At 42.3% G+C, this 23,994-nt stretch overlaps 1 protein-coding gene across 2 annotated transcripts in view; it reads left to right on the forward strand.

The window, feature by feature from the left end:
• LOC124798305 (aromatic-L-amino-acid decarboxylase) overlaps positions 1 to 23,994 on the forward strand; it is a 210,872-nt gene that overhangs the window by 64,019 nt on the left and 122,859 nt on the right. For both annotated transcript variants that reach the window (XM_047261642.1, XM_047261641.1), the window contains exon 2: positions 9,811 to 9,900. In XM_047261642.1, coding sequence (XP_047117598.1) covers positions 9,821 to 9,900 — 80 coding nt within the window. In that variant the 5' untranslated portion in view covers positions 9,811 to 9,820. The remainder of the gene's footprint in view (positions 1 to 9,810; positions 9,901 to 23,994) is intronic.

Raw genomic sequence — 23,994 nt, forward strand, 5'->3', positions numbered from 1 at the left:
AAATCAACAGCGAAACATAAATGAGTGGTTTTGAAGTAAGAATTAGATTGCAGAAAAACTTGCATACCAGTGCGTGAAGCGCGTACATAAAATTAGGAAGACTAAACAATAGAAACCAGGAATGAACTCCTCTTCGTGTAGTATATCGCGATTCTCGCAGTCGTGAGTGTGCACTGCAAATGCGATCACACAGTGACTCAATTGAGGTGTTGCCACCAGATCGAGGTGTGCCAAACAGCGCCCGCTGTTAGCTGTTGCTGGGCTGAATCGATGTGATACGACTGCGAATCGCGGGTCTCCTCATCGTCCTGCTTACCTGCCGTACATCCAAAGTGAAAATTAGAAGACTTGCCAGAGGTCTGAAGTCAAGAAAAACATACACGAGCGCAGAGTACAGAGTATTATCACCAAGTAGAAGCTCGAATCAGAATTTCCATACGAATGCCAGTACCGACTCGGAATGCCCCTCCAAATTTTTGGCAGCCTTCCTTCTGATCTCGGAAAGGCACCTCGCACGATCTTCCCTTGCCAATCCCAGAAAGACCCCAGCGCTCTTCCAATCAAGGTTCTGGAAGGTGGTTCCCTAGCTCCTACCGTAAAGTTAAAGATGTATCCACCAATGAGATACGTGTATAAGGAAACGGGAAACAGGTTTCACTGTTGTTAAATCTTTCGGGATGTGAGGTCGTGGTCCAAGAAACTCTTCTGTTCCTAAAGTTTCGTCTAGGACTGTGTTGGACATCCTCAGAGGCGATCCTCCGCTGAGTCTCGCCGAGCGGAGGAACACCTCTGAGGATGTCCAGCGCAGTCCTGGACGAAACGTCAGGAACAGAAGAGTTTCTTGGACCACGACCTCACATCCCGAAATATTTATCAGCAGCTATGTCATCCGGACGTGAAAGCCTTCATTCTATAAACAGGTATCGCCCCACTCCCACGTACATATTTGTCGGAAATTCAGGAAACCTTTGGGTTTCGCGTAGTTTGGAAATTTGCAGACGCACGAGCACCTACATATTTTTGCTTGAGGAAACGTGTCTGTAGACCACACACATCAGGGATAACGGCGAGTGGACAGCTGAGGACTCCACACAAATGTTACTAACAAGCAGAGTTCCCACTTCTTTCACCAGTTGTTTCCTGTTCTGCTACAGAGGGTTCCAAACTTCCATTCCGCCGCTCTTTGTGTGCGGAGGCCGAGACAGCAGGATATTCAGTGAGAGGCTCACCTTTCTGTGTGGTTTGCTAGCGTAGGAGCTGCCTTATGAGAGACGGGCTGCTCTTCCAGAGCGTGTGAAACTACCTCCCGTTTTCACCCGAGCGAAATGGAATTCCTCAGATCAAGAACAGGTGCATTTAACGGGAAAAACTACTGAAAGAATGAAATGTTAGATTAGCTGCAGAGAGGTGGCTACCCCACGTTGCTACAAGCTATGCCTTAACCAACCATGTAATCAGCTCACAATACCGGTGAAAAGTTGACAAGTAGAAACTGAATCGGAGAGAAAATAAAGCATGAAATTCATATATAAATTCAGTATGCAAATAGGATGAAATGTGAGGAGAAAGGTCTGAAACAGGCCGCCGCTTCACAGCACATTAGCCTATTTGTCACTCTTTGTAAGTATTTGTTGTGTGTTGTTGTTTTCTGATAAGCTCTGTATCCTGGAGAATCACCTCAACATGGATCTACTGGAATAAAACTTATATCTAATCGAAACTAATCTCTATCCAACAAGGTTTCGTGAGAACGTTCATCTCCTAGACCGATGCTACTCTCATCACTCTTTGGTCCCTGCTATCCATGATCTACTCTCTACCCTTGCCCGTGCCGCCTGCTCAGTTGTCTTTCTCTGGGTCCCTAGTCATGTGGGCATCACAGGGAATGAATTGGCGGACCATTTGGCTTGAGGGGCAGATACTTCCCTATTCCGTTTCATGATTCCAGCTGCAGATATGCGGATATACGTCAAATGTCTCTCTTCCCAAAATTGGAATGACATCTACTGCTCCAAGTAATAAACTACCCATAATAGAAGAGATTAGTGCAGTTTGGCGCTCTTCCTTCCGCTCCTCTCTGAAGTAGTCCACTGTCTTATGCTGTCTACATATCGATCATACTAGGCTCGCCCATTTTTTTTCTCTTGTGTAACGAGCTGTGGAGCCAGACTGACTGTATCCCATATATTGGTGGAATGTCAGTCTTTTGGCCCTTCCTACTAAATATAGTCTTCCAGATTCCATGTCCTTAATATTAGCAGTTGATTCACGGATGATTGAAGTAGTCCTCAGTTTCCTACGTGAAAGTGGTTTTGATCTTCAGTTATGTCTTTAGCTTCCTCGCTTTATCGTTTGGCCCCTTTGACTGAATACGCCCACTTTTAGCGGACACCTGTATCTTATGCAAGTAATTTTGAATCGTGGGACTGATGACCTCGGCGTTTAGTCACATAACGCCTCTCACTCAGTCAACATCATCGCCTTTCTTCCAGATATTTCATTTACACTCCCTGAGCATCTCTATTTTCTTGTGGACTAAACCCGTTTGTTCTTGTAGAGTGTGAAAGCTCGTTTGCCGTCTATTGTCATGCGTGTTTGATAAGGAATCAAAACGTTGGAGCAGTCTTTAAGAACTGATTACACTAGCATTTTGTGTACGGTTTCCTTTACTGAATTTTTCCCACATCCCTTCCAACAAATCTATGCCACACCAACTATAGATTTTACGTCTTACTTCCATTTTATTTCGCTTACTAGTATTGCCCCTAATTATTCAAAAGATGTGATGAAATCAAGACTACGACCGTTAATGTGATAAGCACTTATTATTGAATCCTTTTTTTGATGGGCATTACCTTGCATTTATCCATATTTATAGACACATACGATTCATTACATAAAATGTAAATTTTGTCATTTTGCACCTCCACGTCCATCTTTGTAGATGTTCAACGTCGCCTTCTAGTCCTGTTCGGTTCGAGTCCCGACTGTAGAACAGTATTTTAGGATAGACCGTACGAGTTTCTTGTAAGCGTCTCTTCTGCAGACTGATTGCATTTTTCCAGTATCCAATCAACGAACTGAAGGCTACATCTGTTTTACACATTGTTGAGTCTATGCTTGATACTACACATTTCCACAAACTGTTTCGCCCTGAGATTTGCTTGAATTATCTGATTCCAGTTGTCATCATTCACTGTTACTGTGTTGATAGGATACTACGTGTCTGAATTTTGTGAAGTACAAGATTTTACATTTCTAAATATTAAAACGTACATTTCTAATTATTAAAAGAAACATTTCTAATTATTAAAAGGAAGTTACGAATCTCTCAGCCACTTCGAAATAATATCATCCTCTATGTTTCTGTACCTTTTTCTTACAGTACTTCACTGTAGATAACTGTATCAGTGGGTCGGGTCGACAGCTGGTGAACGCTGACACCAAGCCTTCAAAGAGATCACCGGAACGGGTTAGAGATTAGATAAAAATATATCAAAACTAACATATCATGGCTTCGAAGAGTGATGGAAAGGCAAATTTGAGACTTCGTACTGTAGACAACAAATCGTTAGCGAAGAGTCTCATTGTGCTGCTGATTCTGTGTGATAAAACTGAGCTATCTTAAAACTGGCTAAAGAAACTACTCGGTTTATAACACCGCCACACCTCTCTCATATCAGTTTTCACACAACCATCGAAATTCACTATTTTATTCTCGCCTAAACATACCATTACTTTCCTAACAGTCAATTTCTTTGTTTTGTCATCCAATCCATGCCCACAGTTCTAAGTACGCAACTGAGGAACAAGTAAAAAGTCATGTTCAGTCAATATATTATCAAATTCCATCAAGATGTGAGCTTCAATTGGTTTGCTGCAACTACTCATTGCGCCTATTATTTTCACTCCCATAACTGGCATTTCTGCTATTTCTGATTTTCCTTTTATATGCTCGGAAAGTGACTGAACCAAAGCGCTAATCTACCACTGTCAACTAACACTTGTTTCTACATCGTATGCTTTCATTGGGATCATTATTTGCTGACATGTCCTTATTTCATTACCTGTATTTCCCCACAATAAATCTTGTTCAATTTCTAAATCTCTCCACTGAATTTCCTCCTACTTCAGCGTTTTATCTGGTGGCTTTTTTATTTCTTTTCCTACCTCTTTCTTCCTTTTGATACAGAATACACTTCATTTTTACAGTATTTATTGTATCACCAAGAACACTCTCTCCGTCACTTTCATCTGAACGTATTACATTAGCTGTAACTTCATATACATTAAAATCTTCGGTTTCACTTATTAATCTTAAACAATCATCGAAAGTTCCATACTCTTGTCCCATAGCACAGTTTCCAGCTGTCCTTTCTAATCCGCTGATTTCATTGGGTTCAGGAATGACATCAAAAAATTCTTATATATCTCAAACTCTTCATACGAGTACTTCTCATCATAATTAAAAAAAATCATCTGCATTACTTATTATGTGTTCATTATTCACCTTCTTATTCAGTGCACTTCAATTTCTCTTCCTTTTAGCATCATCATTATTACTTATAAAACCTACTTTATTGTCCGTACTTTAACCCTTCGTACATTTTATTCGTCTGCCTTAACTATTCCTTACCCTGAACTACAGTTTCAGTATCATTTACCGAGACACTTTGCATATTTGTAACTGAACGCTGAGCTAGAACCGGTAGAGCAGCACTACTCGTACATACGCGGGCATTCACTCTGACAACACGTAATTTCACGAGCTTCCGCCTCTGACTCGCCTTGTATCTGAAAAAAGCCATTAGCGTTTTGTTGCTCGTGCCCGCTAGCCTCTATGCGACATTGACTACGCCTAAACACATTTTCCTGTTCACTTTCAATTATATTGTCATAATTGCAACGAAACTGCTTTCTTTTCTATTGGTGTCGAGGGCCTCGTAATTCTGTTCACAGCAGACTGCCCCTTTACTGACGCGAGTCATAGTTTTCCTCATAGCTATTTTCACGGTGTCTGCAATTATGACCATTTCATGGACTAAAACTTCTTCTCCCTCTATCTGCCTGTGTCGACCTCACATTTTAGTCGTTACTGTTGCCATTTTGACGCTAATCATTGACATTATCGATTTTGTGGTTTCTGTTCTGATTACTGTTGTTATAATGGGCTCAGTATGGGTTATCAGCATTATTCTGGTACCGATTTTCATCATCATGGATAGTACCTCTAAGTCTACTACTTCCTTAAAACTAGATTTCATCACAGTACTCAATGACATTTCGTGGTAGTTTGTCCCAGAATATGTCTAGTATACGTTTTTGACTCCTTTTGTGTGTTTCACTTTTGTACACAGGCTCTGCAGTAGGTTTTCGTACTCGAATCCCTACCAGCTCGGTACAGAATAGCATAAGTGAATTCCGTTATCACTTCCTCTTGCTTGTTTGCTGACCAGTATTCTTTTTCAAATTCTTTCAGAAATTCGTTTCGCAACCTCCCAAGGCCCGAACTGCTCAACTATCTGCATCTCCAGTCAACCTTGTTCTTGCAGTTCTCGCTCTGCTTCCTTCTGGTAGTTCTTTCGGTATTAATGACCTGCGCTTATCCATGAACATGATCGGATGACTTCAGCCTTTTGGGTCATGCTTGTCGATATCATTACATATCTGATTCTTCCTATATGTGTATGCTGCAATAATAAACTGCAGAATTATTGAGTCATCGACGTTTATTCACGAAAAATACAAAACATTTTCATTGTCTAACCGTTCCATCCACACCAGACACGTGCATTCAACTGCCGTTCCAACTTCCCTCCAAAATACATCTCCCCCAAAGAACAAACAATTTACAAAACATTAACATCTTTGGAAATGGAAGATTAACGATTCAACCACTAAAATTAATATCAATAATTCCACTAAAATTAATATCAATAATTGTGCCACACTAGAAAATGCATAATTAAGATTTGATTAACAATTGGCATAAAACCGATAGTAGACACTAAATCTGCACATAGTAAAATGCGTAATTAAGATCTGCACATAATTTGCTTAAAAACGGAAGTAGACACTAAGATCTGCACATAGCAATGGGAAGGGTGGAAATGGGAAAGTGGTTCCATTTCAAAATTCATGTCCCTGTCCGACATTAAGTCTGTTTCGGATGCACGGAGGCGTATATCGTACTACAGTCTTGCCCAATTTTGTAGTGACATTAGCTCACTTTGGAAAACTAGGTCGTCTGTGAGCAATGTCAGAGAACTCAGTTACATTAATCTCGGGTTTGCAGTCTTGTTGATTTTTTTCGATTAGAATTTTAGCCATGGAAAGCACTATTTATTAATTCGCACAAATGCAATTACAACCTTTGAATTACTTTACAGCGGTTAACGTGCAACCAATAATAATTTTTTAAGTTAGTCAGTATCCATACTTGTTTCACAGTTTTTAGCATGAAGTAATTTGGATTAATTGACAAACATTATTCACTTGCCAAAAAAGCAGTCGTCAACATGAATAAAATAAATTAGCTTATACGGCTCATGTCGATAGTCGTCACATTAACCTTCCGCACAGAGGTATATATAGCACCCTAAACTTCGTGTGAAACGGATAGAATAAATATCGTGAAACTAGATTTGTGGTCTCTAGACATATCACTAACGTACACTGTACTGGTCAATACCAACCAGAAACCAGTTTCAGTATATGTACAGCATGGCCGGGTTCTATACTTACGGCACACGCTGGGATCTAGATAGAAAACCTTTGGTAGCATAAATGAATATACTCTTAGGTGTGGAGCAGAAGGTATTGGGAAAAACGAGGAATGTAACACTTCATTAATTTTACTTTTATTGTGTTACAAAAAAAGGTTTATACATAAAAAATAAACTTAAGTGTTAGAGCGCTTTTTATCTTATCTACTAAGTCGTTCATTCAAGAGTTGTTTCTTCTCTTTTTACTGGCGTATCAGTTTTAGAACAATTGTTGTTCTTTTCTCTGATTTAACTGCACATTGATGTGCGAACGGTATCAAATAAACGTATTTTAGTGGCTAAAATATGAATGAGTCGTAGTCTTCTATTAGAGAATTAAAGTTGGCTTAGTAAAAATTTAAATAATCGAATAAAATGGCTAGAGAAATTAACGTAAGTTTATAGTCCACCGTTCAAGCTTTGGCACTGACATCTTACTGAGGCTGCGCAGGTTTTTCAACAGAGTATTTGAGGGTAGCGATTACATGGTGAACGAAACAAAGTTCAAATCTAGTAGCGTGCCATATAAATGTTGACATTAAAGCCTGTGAAGAATTCCTGATAGTTTCACAAAACTCGGAACCTGGACGACACTTAGGTGAAGTCGGTTATTATGCGTACATCACCAGTGGTGATCATTTTAAGGTATGGATCATTCGATATTTTTATAGCTCGTAACATTCTTACTTGGTTTAGTGAAACGGATTGCTAACAAACTACTCTTCTTGACATTACGCAGGTTGTAACTTCATTACCAGTTCCACGTCGCAAGAGACCGGCATCCTTCTGAAAACTACTACAGAGTAGTGAAGCAGAGTTAGGGAAGTATTATCTGAGAACCAAAAACGTATGTCATAAAACACCAGTCTGCACCAATGAGAAATCTTCCTGTTCTGGCAAAACGTCAAAGTAAAATTGCTCTTTGGCAGGATGATTAGTTTGTTGCACCAGTATGGAAGTCTTCAGATGGGCAATGGGAGGAGAGAACCAGAACTGACGGCGGCATTGATGGAAGAATTGTGGCATGCGCTGGATGTGGTGTAGAAATACAGGGTGTTCAACTCAAACCTCCCTGATTTCAAGAAGCCAGGAGAGAAAAACCACTGTAGATGCGACAATGAAAAATGCACCACATTGTAGAGTATCTCAAAGAATTTGTTCCTGCATCAGAAGTGCCAACTACTGTCGCCAGAGTGCAGCATGGTCAAAATGGCGACTCCACAACACTGTGGGCAAGCAGTAGTGTGGTTTTGCAGAAACAAAATCGCCGATTACTGAGCAAAGAAATTATTGTTTTGTGTATGAATGTGATCCACCTGGTGTGAAATCAATTAAGGAATGATATAGGAAGTTTCTGGCCACAGGAAGTGTTCTGAAACATTATGGTGGTGCACCTTATGGAGTTTCAGAAGAGGCAGTGGAGGACATCAGGCAATCGTTTCTCAGAAGCCCATGTAAGTCAATTCGTCAAGCATCTAGGGAACTTGATGTACTTCGATGAACATTGCATCGCGTGGTTCATCAGCGTCTTCATATGTGTTCTCACAAAGTGCAAATTCTGCAACATATGGCGGCGAACGACAAACCACGCCAACAATAATTTGCTGCGAATATGTTGCAGCGTATTGATATGGATGCCAGCTCCCTGGAAATCTGTTTATTCTCAGATGAGGCAACCTTTCATCTATCAGAATGTTTAATAGGCATAATGTTCGGATTTGGGGTTCACAAAATCCGCACGTTGTCATTGAACATGTTCGTGATAGCCCTAAACTAAACGTCTGGTGTGGGCTAATGCACAACATGATTGTTAGACCGTTCTTCTTGGTGGAACAAACAGTGAATAGTCAGTGTATCTGGACATGTTGGAGCAGTTTGCATACCCTCAGATACAAGACTAGTAACCAAATGTCACTTTTCAACAAGATGGTGTTCTGCCGCATTGGTCAACGGCTGTTCGCAAATTCCTGGATAGGAAATTTCTCAATCGTTGAATCGGACGCGGAGGACCCATTGCCTGGCCACCACGTGCAGCCGACATTACGCCGCTTGATTTCTTCATGTGGGGATTCGTGAAGGACTGTGTGTGTGTGTGTGTGTGTGCGAACAAAGTGGACGATATTCCTACGTTGCGACATCGTATCACTAATGCGATTGCAACAATAACAGAGGTAATGTTACAAAGGACTTGGCAAGAAATTGAAAATAGATTCGATATTCTTCTTGCTAAAAATGGTTCACATGTATAGGTGTATTGATGATTGATAAATAATTTGATATACTCTACAATGTGGTGCATTTTTAAGTGTCGTAAATACGGTGTTTTTCTTTTTTTCTTTCTGGGTCTTTAAAATCGGGGAGGTTTGAGTGGGACACCCTGTACTTCCTTCTGAGCCTCCTGCCATTTTAAATACTCAGGTAAAAAAAACCTTCCTGCTAGCTGATGGTACATGAAGGCAAAACAACGAAGTACTTTTGTCCCATTTTGCTTGTGTTTTCTTTGTAGAGAAAACTCGTACATCCAAGCGTCGATCATCTTGCACAACAATCTCCCATTACTGGACAGAAAACTACAATGTGTTCCTAATTTTCTTGGCGTGCTTAATGAAAAGCATATTTTCAGCTCATTACGGTATTCGGTATTATGGTATACGTGCTTTCAGCTGTGGATCTGGAAGACTCAATGTTCTTTTCGTACTTCAGAGATGTGTTGATCATAAGTGGTGGGTGTATTCAGGTTTAACCATCAGAGTTAAATTGCCTAGAAAGATTCGTGAGTTGTCTGTTCAACATAAATGAAGTTTTGTTTCAGATGTGAACTCATCAATGAACGATCACTGTGAATCTTATCTCTCTGCCTAATCTCGAGTGTGGAGTTATTTTTTTGCGCTCTTATCTCGATAACTGATTTGCTTCCAGTATTTATGAAGGTGATGTTCTCAGAAATCTGCAGTAGAGGCGTCTTGCGTCATTGAAACTTCCAAAGTTCACTAAAGGGCGTCAGGTTACAAACAGGAAGTATCATCTTATTTTCGTTCTGTTACAGGGATCACAGGATGGAGGCAGAACAGTTCAAGGAATTCGCCACCGAGATGGCGGACTACATAGCAAATTACCTTGAAAATATTAGAGAGAGGTAAGTACAACTCATTTAAGATAATTTGATGCTATCAATTTTTGCAACATAACAAGCAACTATTAGTCGATGAAGATAAGCCCTACTATAACATTACTGTGAATTTTGGAGTATACAATGCAATCGCAATGATAGACTTGGAAAGTATACGAAGGTAGAACTTTAACAGTGGCAACTATTTATTTACAGCTCGTACAAAATAGATAAGAGTTTCAAAGTCTTACTGACCTTCAAAGTAGTCACCAGCGTTGTGTATAACCCGTTGCCAGCGATGTAGAAGTTGTAGGATACTCTTAGCAGTGCCAGTTGTGTTGACAGTTCGAGCGGCGCGATCTATTGCCCGACGAGTTTGTAGGAGTTCTGAAGCGAATGATATGAAGTGTTTCCTTCGGTTTAGAGATAGAGTTAAACTTAAGAGGGCTTATGTCAGCGGAGTGCAGTCGGTGGTACAGCATTTAGCAGGCCCATCAGTCAAACAAATCAGTAACAGCTTGCACTGTACGTGCTTGAGCATTGTCCTGCAAAATGATGGTCAGGTCCTGCAGAAAATGTCATCACTTCTGTCTCTATGCTGTTCATTTTTGGAACAAAACTTACGACCAGCTATGGCGAAAAGTATAGGAAAGTTGGTACAACGCTACGAAAAATGTCTAAGCCGGAGCAGCGACTGTGTAAAAAAGTAGCCGGAAGGTGTAGCAAACTGCAGCAAATAAAACATTTTTGATTTTCTTTGCTGTTTCCATTTCGCAACCGATCGGACTTTGCTTTCCGAATAGCCCTCGTATAATTGGTACTTCCTTAGTAACAGACTGAGTTAACCATGGTCGATTCCCGGTCAGCGGATTGCTTTTTGTTAACCGGCACTTAACGTTGGCGTAGAGCAGAGAGAACTTAAAGGCAATAAATCTTTATCCGTGATCACGGGCCCCACCGTTACCTTTTTAATCGACGTTGGTACACCGGCCCTTACGGCTATTACTATCGATAGCGGTGTGACATTGTCGATCGTACCCTTTAGCATCGCTTTATCTCTGGAGCATTCGTAGCTGAGCGCGCTTCTCCCGGCAAGAGGCGCCATCTTGCTCTTTCAACAATGCCCAAGCGCCACCGCTCACACGAGAGCTATGGCTGTTCGGATTTCATGGGCAACGACCGTATGCAGTTAGAGCGCCACATATATGAAACAGTTTGCAGATGCTGATAAAATAAGAGTTCAGAACTTTTCCGTGAAATGGTACGGCAACAGGGAGTGGTTAATCAGTTTACTCGGGGAGGATATGCGTAATTACATACGAAGTAAGAGAATAAATCGATAACGTCATTCTTAGTAAGTAGCATCTGTTGGCGGGATATATTTGAACATTTATTATGTCTACAGCGAGCTGTTACAGCGTAATAGCTTAGCTTGGAAAAGCAATACTGTATTGGCAAACTACAGCATGAAAGTGGAACTAAATTTAACTGGTGGTCCGAACATTATTGAGTCTAGCCGTTGTTCAAAAGTATGTTACTTACGAACACAAAAAAACCAAGTAAATGGTATGAAATGTCAAATTTTCAAAGCAGCCTTTTTCGGCTAAAGCTGAAAATTACTGTTCGTAAAGAAAAGAGACGTTGTCGTTTTAGACAAGAGGATCAGAGTTCGTATGAACCTTGTTCTCTCTGTTAACTATACCTTACCGCAAATAAAAAACTTTTAATCTAGAATCGAGAAAATTAATGGCAGGGGATTACACGCGTGAACGAAAAAGTTTTACAATGAATTACATCCATCTACATCTGTGGCATCAGTAGCTGAAAGACTAATCGTTAAGTTGACTTTATCTCGTTCGCACAAGTAAATAACGCTGGCACGAACACGTGTTCTTGCTTAAAAGTCCACACAGGATAACTTAGAACTCCACTAAGAAAATTATAAAAATGGTTCTCAAAGACCACTGCTGACAACATAGACAGATATTGAATCAAAAATCAGAACTCGAAAAGTATCGCTCCAAACCCATCCCAACAGTCGACGCTGTGTCCGATGAATCTGTCGAGACGATGTCTGACAAAGTCAGAAACTGGAAATCTGACTGAAGAACTCCAAAGATCCCTCTAACCACCTCCCTCCATCCTTCTGATAGTCACAGATTCACGCAGTTAATGCAAAAGAAAAGGGAGACACAGAAAAACGTCGCTGCTGAAACAGTGGAACATTAATACTGTCAGGAGGCACGTGAGAGCTTAATAGAAGGTCCTGTGCATGTGTCCGTAAGAAACTAATGTTTAAGAATCAGATGCTCCCTTTGCTGATGGCTTACTGATCCGACAGGAGAGACTGATTGGGGTGTCCAGCCGGCTGCATTGGTTTACGGAACACGACGTTTCGACAGCGTACCTGGTCATCTTCAGCTGATATCTGTAGAACGAGCGTCTCCGCTGCATAGTGCCTCCTGTATACTCTTATCGCTCTCCCACTCCTTCCCTCATTAAACGACCGCACGCCGCGTCGTGTTGTGTGGTGAGAGGACGTGACCGCCGAAAGTTGGCCGCTAACTCCGGTCCGGTCCTGACCCTCGGTGCATCTACCATACACGTCGAGCGTCGAAGTCCCACTCGGCCGATCCTACCACCTCATTTGGCTGAGACTGCGCAAGATAGCGCAGTGGTTAGCACACTGGACTCTCATTCAGGAAGAAGATTCAATTCCCCGTCCAGCCATCCAGAGGTACGTTTTCCGTGAATTCCCTAAATCGCTGCAGGGAAGCGCTGCGATGGTTCCTTCGCTCCTGTGCTTCTTCTCTAATGACATCGACGTCAACGGGATGTTACACCCTAATCTTCCTTCCTTCGTCAGTTAGCTGAGCGCTTGGTGGTGCGCCTTGAAATCGTAATGTCACGCATTAAAGAATGGCCGGTCCTAAAAATGATGCTTACTACTCCTCAATCCTTCCCCCTCCCAACCCCCCACCCCCCACTGCTCCACACTCTTGTCAGCAAATAATACTCAATTGCTGTACCGGTGTATATCCCTCACATGGTTACCGTATTTGTCTATATCTGCCTCTAGGCTCTCTATAAACACAATACGTACCTCTCAAGACTGTTCCTCCTTTTACGAGGAGATTTATCGCACACAACAGTCTGCGTGGTCCATCGCTCGTGTGTCCAGGGGTCGAGCTGTTGAGAGCTCCATCTCCACATACGGGTATAATGTACAAGAGGTGGAGCATGCAGTCTACCATTGCAACGTGGTCTTCCAGCCCTAGCGATCCTCTGCTCCCCTACGCTCATTCAAATCTCTGAGGGAAGAGGTCAACGACTTTTACTCCAGTGACAGCTTCCCGATCTGCATTCACCTGTCCGACACAGTAATGCCAGAAAAGGCCCCCCATCCCCCGTCGGAATAAAAATTGGACTTTGTACAGCCAACTTGCTATGGTTGAACACAAAACTGTCTCGTCTTATAAAGCTGGATCATATATCAATTCCTTCATACACTGAAGCGCCAAAGAAACTGGTATAGGCATGCCTATTAAAATACATAACAATGTAGTCAGGCAGAATACGGCGCTGCGGTTGCCAACGCCTTTATAAGACAACAAGTGTCTGGCGCAGTTATTAGATCGGCTATCAAGATTTAAGTGAGTTTTAACTTGGTGCTATAGTCAGCGCACGAGCGATGCGACGCAGCACCTCCGAGGCAGCGATGAAGTGGGGGATTTTCCCGTACGACCATTTCACGAGTGTACCGTGAATATCAGCAATCTGGTAAAACATCAAATCACCGATATCGCTGCAGCCGGAAAAAGATCCTGCAATAACGGTACCAAAAACGACTGAAGAGAAACGTTCTACGTGACAGAAGTGCAACTCTCCCCCAAATTGCTGCAGATTTCAATGCTGGGCCATCAAGTGTCAACGTGTGAACCATTCAACGAAACATCATCGATTAGGCTTTCGGAGAAGAAGACCCACTCGTTCTCGTATACCCTTGATGACTGCCCGACACAAAGCCTTACCGCTCACCTGGGCCCGTCAGCACCGACATTGGACTGTTGATGACTGAAAACTTGTTGCCTGGTCAGACTAGTCTCGTTTCAAATTGTATCGAGTGGATGGGCGTATTCGGGTATGAATCCATGGACCCTGCATGTCAGCACGGGACTGTTCAAGCTGGTGGAGGCTCTGTAATGGTGTGGGACGTGGACAGCTGGAGTGATACGGGAACCTTATGTCTAGATACGCCTCTGACTGGTGATACCTACGTAAGCATCCTGTCTGACTACCTACATCCATTCATGTCCATTGTGCATTCCGACGGACTATGGAAATTCCAGCAAGACAATGCGACGTCCCACACGTCCAGAACTGCTACAACTGCTACAGAGTGGCTCTAAGGGCACTCTTTTGAGTTTAAACAAATTCCACTGCCCACCAGACTTCCCAGACATGAACATTAATGAACATTAATGAACATATCTAGGATGCCTTGTAACGTGCTGCTCAGAAGAGATCTTCACCCCCTCGTTCTCTTTCGGATTTATGGACAGTCCTCCAGGATTCACGGTGTCAGTTCCCTCCAGCACTACTTGAGACATTAGTAGAGTCCACGCTACATCGTGTTGCGGCACCTCTGCGTGCTCGCGAGGGCCCTACACGATATTAGGCAGGTGTACCAGTTTCTTTGGCTCTACGGTGTATAAGGACAACTGCGGAAGCAGGCTTTATCATGGTGGAGTGACAAAATAAAGCTCACTAGTGAAGGGCAGAGAACAGGGTAGCCTTTACGGAGAGAGTAACAATATTAGTAGATCTTACTCATTCATCTAAAATAATCGTTGTATAACAAAACAGTCAGGAGAATTTCTCGAAGAAGTGGGATGTGTGCGGTGGCTGCTGCCGCTGCAGTGCGAATGGACGTCTTCAGACCTACCATTGTAACATAGCCCAGATGGTGTCTGAACGTTTCGTCAGTCTCCTATAGCACTACAGCTGAGTCTCTAAGACATATCTATGGAACTTCAGCTCCAACAACGATGTAGAATTCAGTTGTTGTTGTTGTCCTCCATCCAGAGACTGCTTTGATACAGCTCTCCATGCTACTCTATCCTGTGCAAGCTTCATCTCAGAGTAACTACTGCTTAGTGTATTCATTTCTTGCTATGCCTCTACGATTTTTACCGTCCACGCTTCCCTCCAATACTAAATTGGTGCTCCCTTGATGTCTCAGAACTCGTCCCACCAAGTGATCCCTTCTTCTAGTCAAGTTGTGCCACAAATTCCTCTTCTCCCCAGTTCTATTCAATGCCTCATTAGTTACGTGATCCACCCATCTAATCTTCAGCACTCTTCTGTAGCACCACATTTTGAAAGCTTCTATTCTATTCTTGTCCAAAGTATTTATCGTCCATGTTTCACTTCAATACACGGCTACACTCGATACAAATACTTTCAGTCAATCTTTCCTTGCCAGTGCCAATGTACATTTTATATCTTCTCTACATTGGCCATCATCAGTTATTTTGCTACCCAACTCTAATTCCCTCAGCATCATCTGATCTAATTCGACTACATTCCATTATCCCCGTTTTCTTTTGTTGACGCTTATCTTATGTCCTCCTTTAAAGACACTGTCCATTCTGTTCAACTGCTCTTCCAGGTCCATTGCTGTCTCTGGCAGAATTACAATGTCATCGGCTAACCTCATTTATTTATTTCTTCTGTGTGTGTTTTAATTCCTACTACTGTCTCTCAAATGGGAACTGGATACTTCGTTATCTGCAACTCAAGGCAAATCACCTGATCACGATACACAGGATCTTGCGACACATCATAGAGAAATGTAAGAAAAGGTAATGTTGGTCGCTCTTGTTAATTTTATCTGGGCGGCAGGACAATTACCTGACCCGCTCAAGGAAACTGTTTTAAGTACACTATCGAAGAAGCTATTTAATCTTACTCTGTCAAGCACAGAATTCAGTAAAATTTATCTGAGACTACGCTCTGAGAAGCACGGGATGCTTCTTCTTAGCGCGTAAAATGGATTTCTTGCAATTCATCGTCTGTAATAAGCCCTCTGCGAATATGCTGAACTCAATCCACCGTCCGCGTTACAGCCGTACTCCTAGAGATGGTGGAGCTTCAACAACTCGACAGTGTCCGTATAAATGGAGAACAGCCTGTGGCAAGTTTGAGTCAGCTCGCGAGTCGTTCTTGGGTGGCTCAATTTGATTAGAACTGTTTGTGAAAGGCAGATGTCCGGGACCGTGCCCCGATTTCTGTTTGTCGTAAATGCTCTGTTTGTTTGCTACTGAAGAATGGAAGTCGAGCTACAATTACGTGAAGCTCTGGGAACCTGGTTCGCCACGCCGTTGCTGCAGCGCACTGTGGAGTCAAGGTCCCGCTTCCCCCGAGAGATCTCGTCGCCGTTGCGCCTGTGTAGCTGTTGCCATTTGGTAACCGGCACCTGCTAACAACCTGTGGAACCAATTTAGGAGCGCCGGGCAGTTTTACGTAACGTCTGGCCGTTGCACGTGAAGCGGAGCGACATATTCCGCTAGAAAGCAGGTTTCACTGCTGGCGTAGCGGTCACCGGCAAACTTTAACAGCCTCGATGTTTCCGCAGGATTAACACCGTCGTTCATTCAGCGCTTTGACACTGTACGCATTTCAAATTTTGACTGCTGACAAAATCGTGTGGTTTTCATACGTCTTTAGTAGCTGTCATTGTAGCAGGGGCGCTCAGTATCGACTTACACTTTATTTTTCCTCATCATTCATGCCATTTGACTCATCGTTACAGTAGCAAGTATGTAGTACTTTGGTCTCACCGTAGGTTGCAGGACAATCACTAGGTTTGCAATCCCTGTGCTGTACAGCCAGTTTTCCCACCTATCGTCATTACACGAGCGGACAATATGGTGTGATCATTAAGGACAGCGCTGGAAGATGTGGTTTCTGTGGAAGGAGGGTGTAAACACTGTTAGCATTCACAGCAGTGTGTGTGTGTGTGTGTGTGTGTGTGTGTGTGTGTGTGTGTGTGGAGAGAGAGAGAGAGAGAGCACCGCACGAAAAAATGCTCTTCCAACACGTCGAAAAATCACTGCTGCCGTCGCTGAAATGCACTTCCAGGTACCGCCAAAAACACCGTATTGTCGGGGCTGTGAAGAAACCTCTGTGCGAACATCATTGCAAGCAGCTGTCCTGCGATGGGCTTAACAGTCTAGAAAAGAAGTTACAGGAAGGCGTACAGAAGTTAATGGCACCAAGTCAGGAGATTACGGTGATCGTGGACATACTTAGAACCCCATTGCAACGACGGCAGTCGTGCTTTTTCGACTCGTATGGGACGAATATTGTCGTGTTGTAACATCACTTTAGTGGTGGTGGACACTCTCCACACACTGCCACCAACAGCCCGCGAATATCCGCACAGTTCCACAGAAACCAGGTCGTCCAGCGTTGTCCTTGATGATCTTACTCCATGTAACGACACCTCTCGGGGAAAATGGGCAGTACTGTGCAGGGATTAAACTTCTAGTGTTATCCTGCCACCTACGGTTAGAGCAAAGTACTGCACACTTGCAACTGTAATGATGAGTCATATGGCGCATCATGAATGATGGGGAAAAATAAAATGTAAATCAATACGGAGCGCCCTCTTATAAACACGGGGAAAAATCAGACGCTTGTGTTATATTCCCTGTTATGGATTATAGTCATCCGATTCTAAAGTGGTGGAATATAATCTTGTTGCAAGAATAATTACTGCCTTCTAGACTGTGCACGAATGACGAATAAGAACGTTGTTTCGTATGTTCAAACAAGAGTATAGTTGGTCATTGACTGTACTTTCAAAAAGTGGCTGTCCGATTAGGCTCTTCTCTGGTAATCCAACAAGGAAAGTGGGACTACAGCCGGACTCGTAGTAATTGAATAATAATAAAAACCAGCTTCTGTATTTGAATCTGTTCTTTTTAACACATGCTACCAGTTTCGACACCACATGGTGGCATCTTGAGACCCGAACGTAACTTGCCATCCACAGCCATTTTCATGTAGAACATGCTGGGCTTGTTGTTGACTCGAAAGGTACGGAATCCAGTTAGTTTTGGCCCGGCAAGTTATATGTACGTTCGGGGCCTGATGATGACACCATGTGGTGTAGAAACTGGTAGCATGTGTTAAAAATAATAAATGACGTTAGATTCAAATACAGCCGCTGGTTTAGTTATCATTATTAAAAGTACTAGTTAGGCCCGGGTCTGCACTTCAATACACACACAGTTACTACTGTTTACTGTTCAGTTCTTTATGTAGTACACCTAATCAGGTCAAACTATTCCCTTCGAAGAGCTCGTTCTCTTACACCTGTTTCGAACCCCTACAATCTCCACTTAAGGTAGTCTGCATTTAATGAGTCAAAAAGTCTTAGACTGTGCACTATAAATCTTGTTGTGGTTAAAGAAATTTGCTACGTGCACATTGTCAGATTTCTGTACTGTGGGTCCGAAATAACAGTCCTGCAAGCAAGAATCTTCCACGTCTGCTTTTGTCCATGGTTTCCGGAAAATCGCAGCACGGCGAACACTCTTATAAAATTGACTGACGACCTGAAACAAGCTAAGGACAAACAACTGATGTATATTATTTGCTTTTTGGTTTTCAGCAAAGTTTTCGAAACTATTGACTTCGACAGTCTACTTGCTAAACTCACAAGGCAATTTTTTTCTTAAAGTGCTGCGCAGTTCCACTCGTACCTCACATCCAGCTAACATTGTACAATGACTGGAACTAAATGGAGGAATGTACGAACAGTATCAAGGGCCCCTCAAATCAACTAGTCACTCCCATCGCAAATATCACCTATACGCTGACGACCTTGTTATACTAAGTGCAAGTTCAACAAACACGTGCTTAGCCATCCAGCATGCAAATGCTGATTTACTTATCTGAGTGGGTGCAGAATGTGGGTTTGAAACTTATCAAACTTAAGTCATCCATAACGCAAGTAGTATTAGACGCTCACGAGAGACTTACTACCACGTCAGTTCAGAGAAACTCTTCCGCTCTTAATCCTAAACGGCGCAGAAATAACATTTTGTCTTCTGTAAAGAGTCTGCACTTTATTTGGGATCATTACTTAGATTTGACCGCACTGAACACACAACTGCAGTCTGTAGGAATGGGTCGGCGTCAATTCATTCATTAAAACAATATAATTAAAGTATTTCCTTCAGAGTTTAAAAGAAGCTCGTACAGTCACTATTACTCCCCACACTTGACTACTGTGATGCTGTTGTCCAAGGACTTTCGTACGATAGCTCACAAACGCTAGAACTGGCGGTGAATGCTTGTGTGCACTACATTTTAACATAAGCTACTTCGATTATATCACTCCTGCCTACGGCTTTGTGCTGATATGCATAGAGACTATCTAACTCTGTTCTCTCTTCGTATCAGTCATTCCTCTGCCTCTTATCTTCAACACCTACTTTATTGTCTAACGAGAACAACAGAAATACTCGTTCTCTCCCCACCAAAATTCTTTCAGTACCATCATATAACACTGTAATGTTCTCTAAATCATACTGATAAAGATCAGGAACCCGACCTTGAAACAATCTTCCTCAAAAAAATTGGAGAAACTCACCTTCCGTCACGACAGCCCTCTCTCCCTATATTTGTCTGCAGCTCATTCTCGTCGATTCTCCCTCCCCCATGTTGACAAAGTTCTTTATTTAAAATCCGTTCTTTCCTAAGAGTAACTGTCACTGTCATTTCATCTACTTCTTTTTCTTTATCCCTTCTGCTTCTATAGTGCTAAACACGTATTCAAATGTCCCAAACTAATCTATATCATTCTAAATGCCCTTTGCTATTATTATTATTATTATTGTATATTATTTCTGTGAATGGTTTTATAATAACCTCCATATGTGTCGTTCCTGGTCGGGCTAAATAAGCAACAAATAAATAATTACGGTACCATGAGCATCGAACTTAACCAATTAATAACTGAATAAATTACTACTTCCAAGAAAAAATCAAAAACCATATTTTGTGACCAGTAATGGAGTATTGTACAGTACGCAACGTCAAATCTAAGATACTACGTGTCAGGTATAATTGGGTATGTCGCACGTTTGTGACAACAGGCATTAGGGAAACTGAAGATTTGCAATGCTTCATGCAGTAAAAGATATTTTATTTATCATTTTGGCGGCACGTTGATAGGATTTACATGACAAAGAACGAAAAATACGTGGTGGGATACTTCTTAAATAATTATGTGTGATAAAATATAGCCTTATTCGTGAAGTTAGCATAAACAGATGAACACTACACAAGAATACTGTCTGTCTCTCGCAGTTTGGTCTGCTACATCTTTTATCCCTTGTCTATAACTTGAGGCCAGTGACCTACTGCAGGAGCTCGGCTAGACTTCCATGGAACAGGTTTTGTTGGCTCCCGATCCCTCTGTACTGGCTGAAGGCCTCTTTCTTTTAGTATTTTCCCCGATTTCAAAGTTCCTCTGCTATTCTGGGTTTAAATTCTAGCGGATCATTTTGTCAGTTGCAGGGAATTTCGATACTGCCACAGGTGGTACACGAGCTTTGGAATGTCCACTGGCATTTCATGGAGCATAAAACATCGGGGATCGCTAAAAAGTAACGTTTTGAAAGAATCAGCAGTTCAATACTTTTCACGTCACACTAATTATGAAATGTAGGCAGTCAAAACAGTGTTGAGGTCGGATAGTAGTATGAATTATTGGAGACTTATAATAAATCATACATATATGTAAATAATGGAACCAACTGGACACTAAGGTGTTACGATGCTACAAATGAACGGAAATATTTTTTGCTTCACATTATTTCCTCTCAGGCATGCGCACGCATAGATAAGAAAGTACTTATGATGCGTATTTTACACAAAGAGTATTTCCTGATTCATCTAGCACACGTACCTAGTTTTTTAGAGCAAAATGTGATCTAAGTCATGTCACAGATACTACAGAACGATCAAACAATTTTCAGAATTGAACTTACCTCTGTAGGCCTACCTAGCTGTAATTTTCCAAACAATGGCGATAACTTTTCGCGCGCGCTCGTGTGTGTGTGTGTGTGTGTGTGTGTGTGTGTGTGTGTGTGTGTGTGTGTGTGTGTGTGTGGTGAACAAAGGCGCGAATAGGAAGTGGCTGTAGAAGTATCAGAAACACTCAAGAAATGGCGGCACACATCAGAGAATCTGTACCTACAAACTCTAGCGTTCAAAAACACTTAGCCTACCATTTATTGGTATCATGCGAATTCGCGACACGCGGCATTAAGAGAATAACAAGATCGTGTAAACCCATTAGCGACGTTTGTAGTTCTTTCCCTTAATCACGTCTGTATGTCACAGGAATTAGACAACATTCTCAGTTTTTCATTTCAAAATTTCCTTACTTCTTTAAGCATTTTCTTTGTTGATTTCAGTCGCATAGCAACATTATTTTGCCGTATTTAAATGACAACTGTTCAAGGAACGCCATATTACAAACTTAGGAATTTCAAGCTTTCCGGTTATTGAAGCTACGAGGGTGGGTTGTGACCAGAACCTAGACAGCTTAGTCTGTTATAGTATTGTTCTGTTAAAGCTATAGTAAAGTCATTAGACCCTCTGATACATCTAACCAGACAATCTAAAATACTACAATACATTTATTACGATATGTCCGTTGTAAAGGCACTTAAATCTTAAATCTACCGCCTAGAAAAACTGTCATAAATAGCTGAAACAGTAGTAGTTCTAGCAGAAAAATTCTATATTCGTTCATGAAAAATAGAGCAACAAAAGCAAACTACAGGTAGATAAATTTAAGGTAAGATTACTGGTGTCAATGGACTTGAGCGAAAGGATGGGAGAGGGAGAGAAAAAGTAACGTTGTAGAGCGCAAGTATTGAAGAGGAAGGGAAGGGTGGTGGTGGTGGTGGTGGTGGTGGTGGTGTCATGATCAACTGGAAACGAAAAGAGAAGGAAGCCTAGCTGGGAGATGTGTGAATTCAATCTATCGTTTGACAGTGAGAACTGGCCCCACACACACACACACACACACACACACACACACACACACCAACAAAATTCTGCTTCACCCCGATACTTTCTGCAAGTGTGTTGCTGTTGTGGAAAGTACCGAAAGTGACGTCATCCCTGGCGTTGTTTTTTAACATGTAAAGTTGTCATGAGCGTTACCTACGGATAGAACGCCACACTCGAATGGATTGTAGCATTTCACTTGAGAGAATAGCACCAGTAGGGTCTCATTAGAAACGTCTGCTGGACAGTAGAGAGAACATCCATCATGCCACGAAGGACACCGCGCCCAATGACCGGCTCCACGTTACGCATAAAAGGTTTGTCAATCGGGGAAGTTGCTCGACCTATCCAACGGAGTCAAAATGATGTGATGAGGACGTGCAGCCGGTTCCAGATGACAGGAAGTGTTGAGGACTCACGCCGCACACACAGTGTTCGACAAGGGTACAGTATGATCGATACCTAAGGCTTTAAGAGTCTAAGCACCCGTGGGCTGAGAGCTCCAGAACTGAATTCGGCGTTCAAAGGGGCTAAGGGACGTCATATATCGCATCATACGAATATCCATTCCCGACGACCACGTCGAGCACATGGACTTCGATACAGGGAGTGAAAAGACATGCAGAATGGGCGCCCCAGGATTGGCGTAAGGTGTTGTTTACGGATAAAACTCGAATCTGTTTGTACTCTGATAATAGGAGGCAACGTGTTTGGTGACAACCCTGTAACATCAAACGCCTAAAACACCGTGTCCCACATGCGCAACAGGATGAACAAGATGACGCTGGAATGATGTTTGGGGGCGGCTTTACATGGAGCAACTGTAAACCTCTCGTGGTTGCGGATGGAACTCTTACTGTTCTACGTTACAGGGACGAGATTCTGTAACCAATAGCGATATCGTATCGCCATCATCTCGGTGGCAGTTTCATCTCGGTGGCAGTTTCATCTCGGTGGCGCCGGTCGGAGTGGCTGAGCGGTTCTAGGCTCTACGGTCTGGAACCGCGTGACCGCTACGGTCTAGGGGACTGATGACCTCAGAAGTTAAGTCCCATTGTGCTCACAGCCATTTGAGCCATCTCGGTGACAGTTACACCTAGGTGAATGCTTACTCGCGTGCTCAAGATGCTGACCTCATGAACACGTTCCTTGAGCGTGCTGGGGTCACAAGTATGAAGTGATCTGCCTGTTCCCCGGACTTGAATCCAATCGAAAATATGTGGTATCGATTGAAACGAGCTGTTTTTGGATGTCGACAACGACCACGTTTCTGTACCACTTAGGCAGAATCGTTATTGAAGTGTGAGGCAATTTTGACTATGGCTGGTTTGATCTTTTTGATGAAATACCACGACGGATTCAGTACTGCGTACGAACAAAGCGACGTTCCACTAAGCATTGACGTTGCTCAAGAGTGCTGCGAAAAACCGCCCATGGGAAGCAGACGATTTTGTAGTTGCACAAATGTTTTTTTAATTTTTTAACGTTGTAATCCGGCCACGTTACTAATATATACCCATACCCCAGAGCCAATTTTTGTTTGTGCCGTGAATTTCGAAATAGGGTTCATGCAAAACTTTTGTTGATGTATGTACGTTATCTTTTTTTAGAGAGAATATATGTTTTCATAAGGAAATGCTCTGACGTTTTTAAAAAAACAACGGGGCATTTGTGTGCAAAGAATACGATAGCATGTTTGGGAGATGGGCAGCAGCAGCGGCAGAGTAATTCGCGAATGTTTTTGTTTTGTGTATGAGTACAGCTGGGATGCTATATCAGTGAGACCTTTGTTGCAATTACGATGAGCTTTAAATGTATTTGATCTCTTATGCGAGGTACTGGCGTGCTTTTGCAGTGTGGAGCCGATGAAGTAGACATACCGTGTGGCACTCATGTAACTTGTCCAACGAGAACTATCCTAACTCTGTGTAGAGAGCACTGACGTTGTCAGATAGACGGATGTTGCAAAATGTAAAGCACATTTATTCTTATACTAAAATAATATTGACCACGCTTCTATCTAGT

Source organism: Schistocerca piceifrons, chromosome 5, assembly GCF_021461385.2.
Source record: "Schistocerca piceifrons isolate TAMUIC-IGC-003096 chromosome 5, iqSchPice1.1, whole genome shotgun sequence".
NCBI lineage: Eukaryota > Metazoa > Arthropoda > Insecta > Orthoptera > Acrididae > Schistocerca > Schistocerca piceifrons.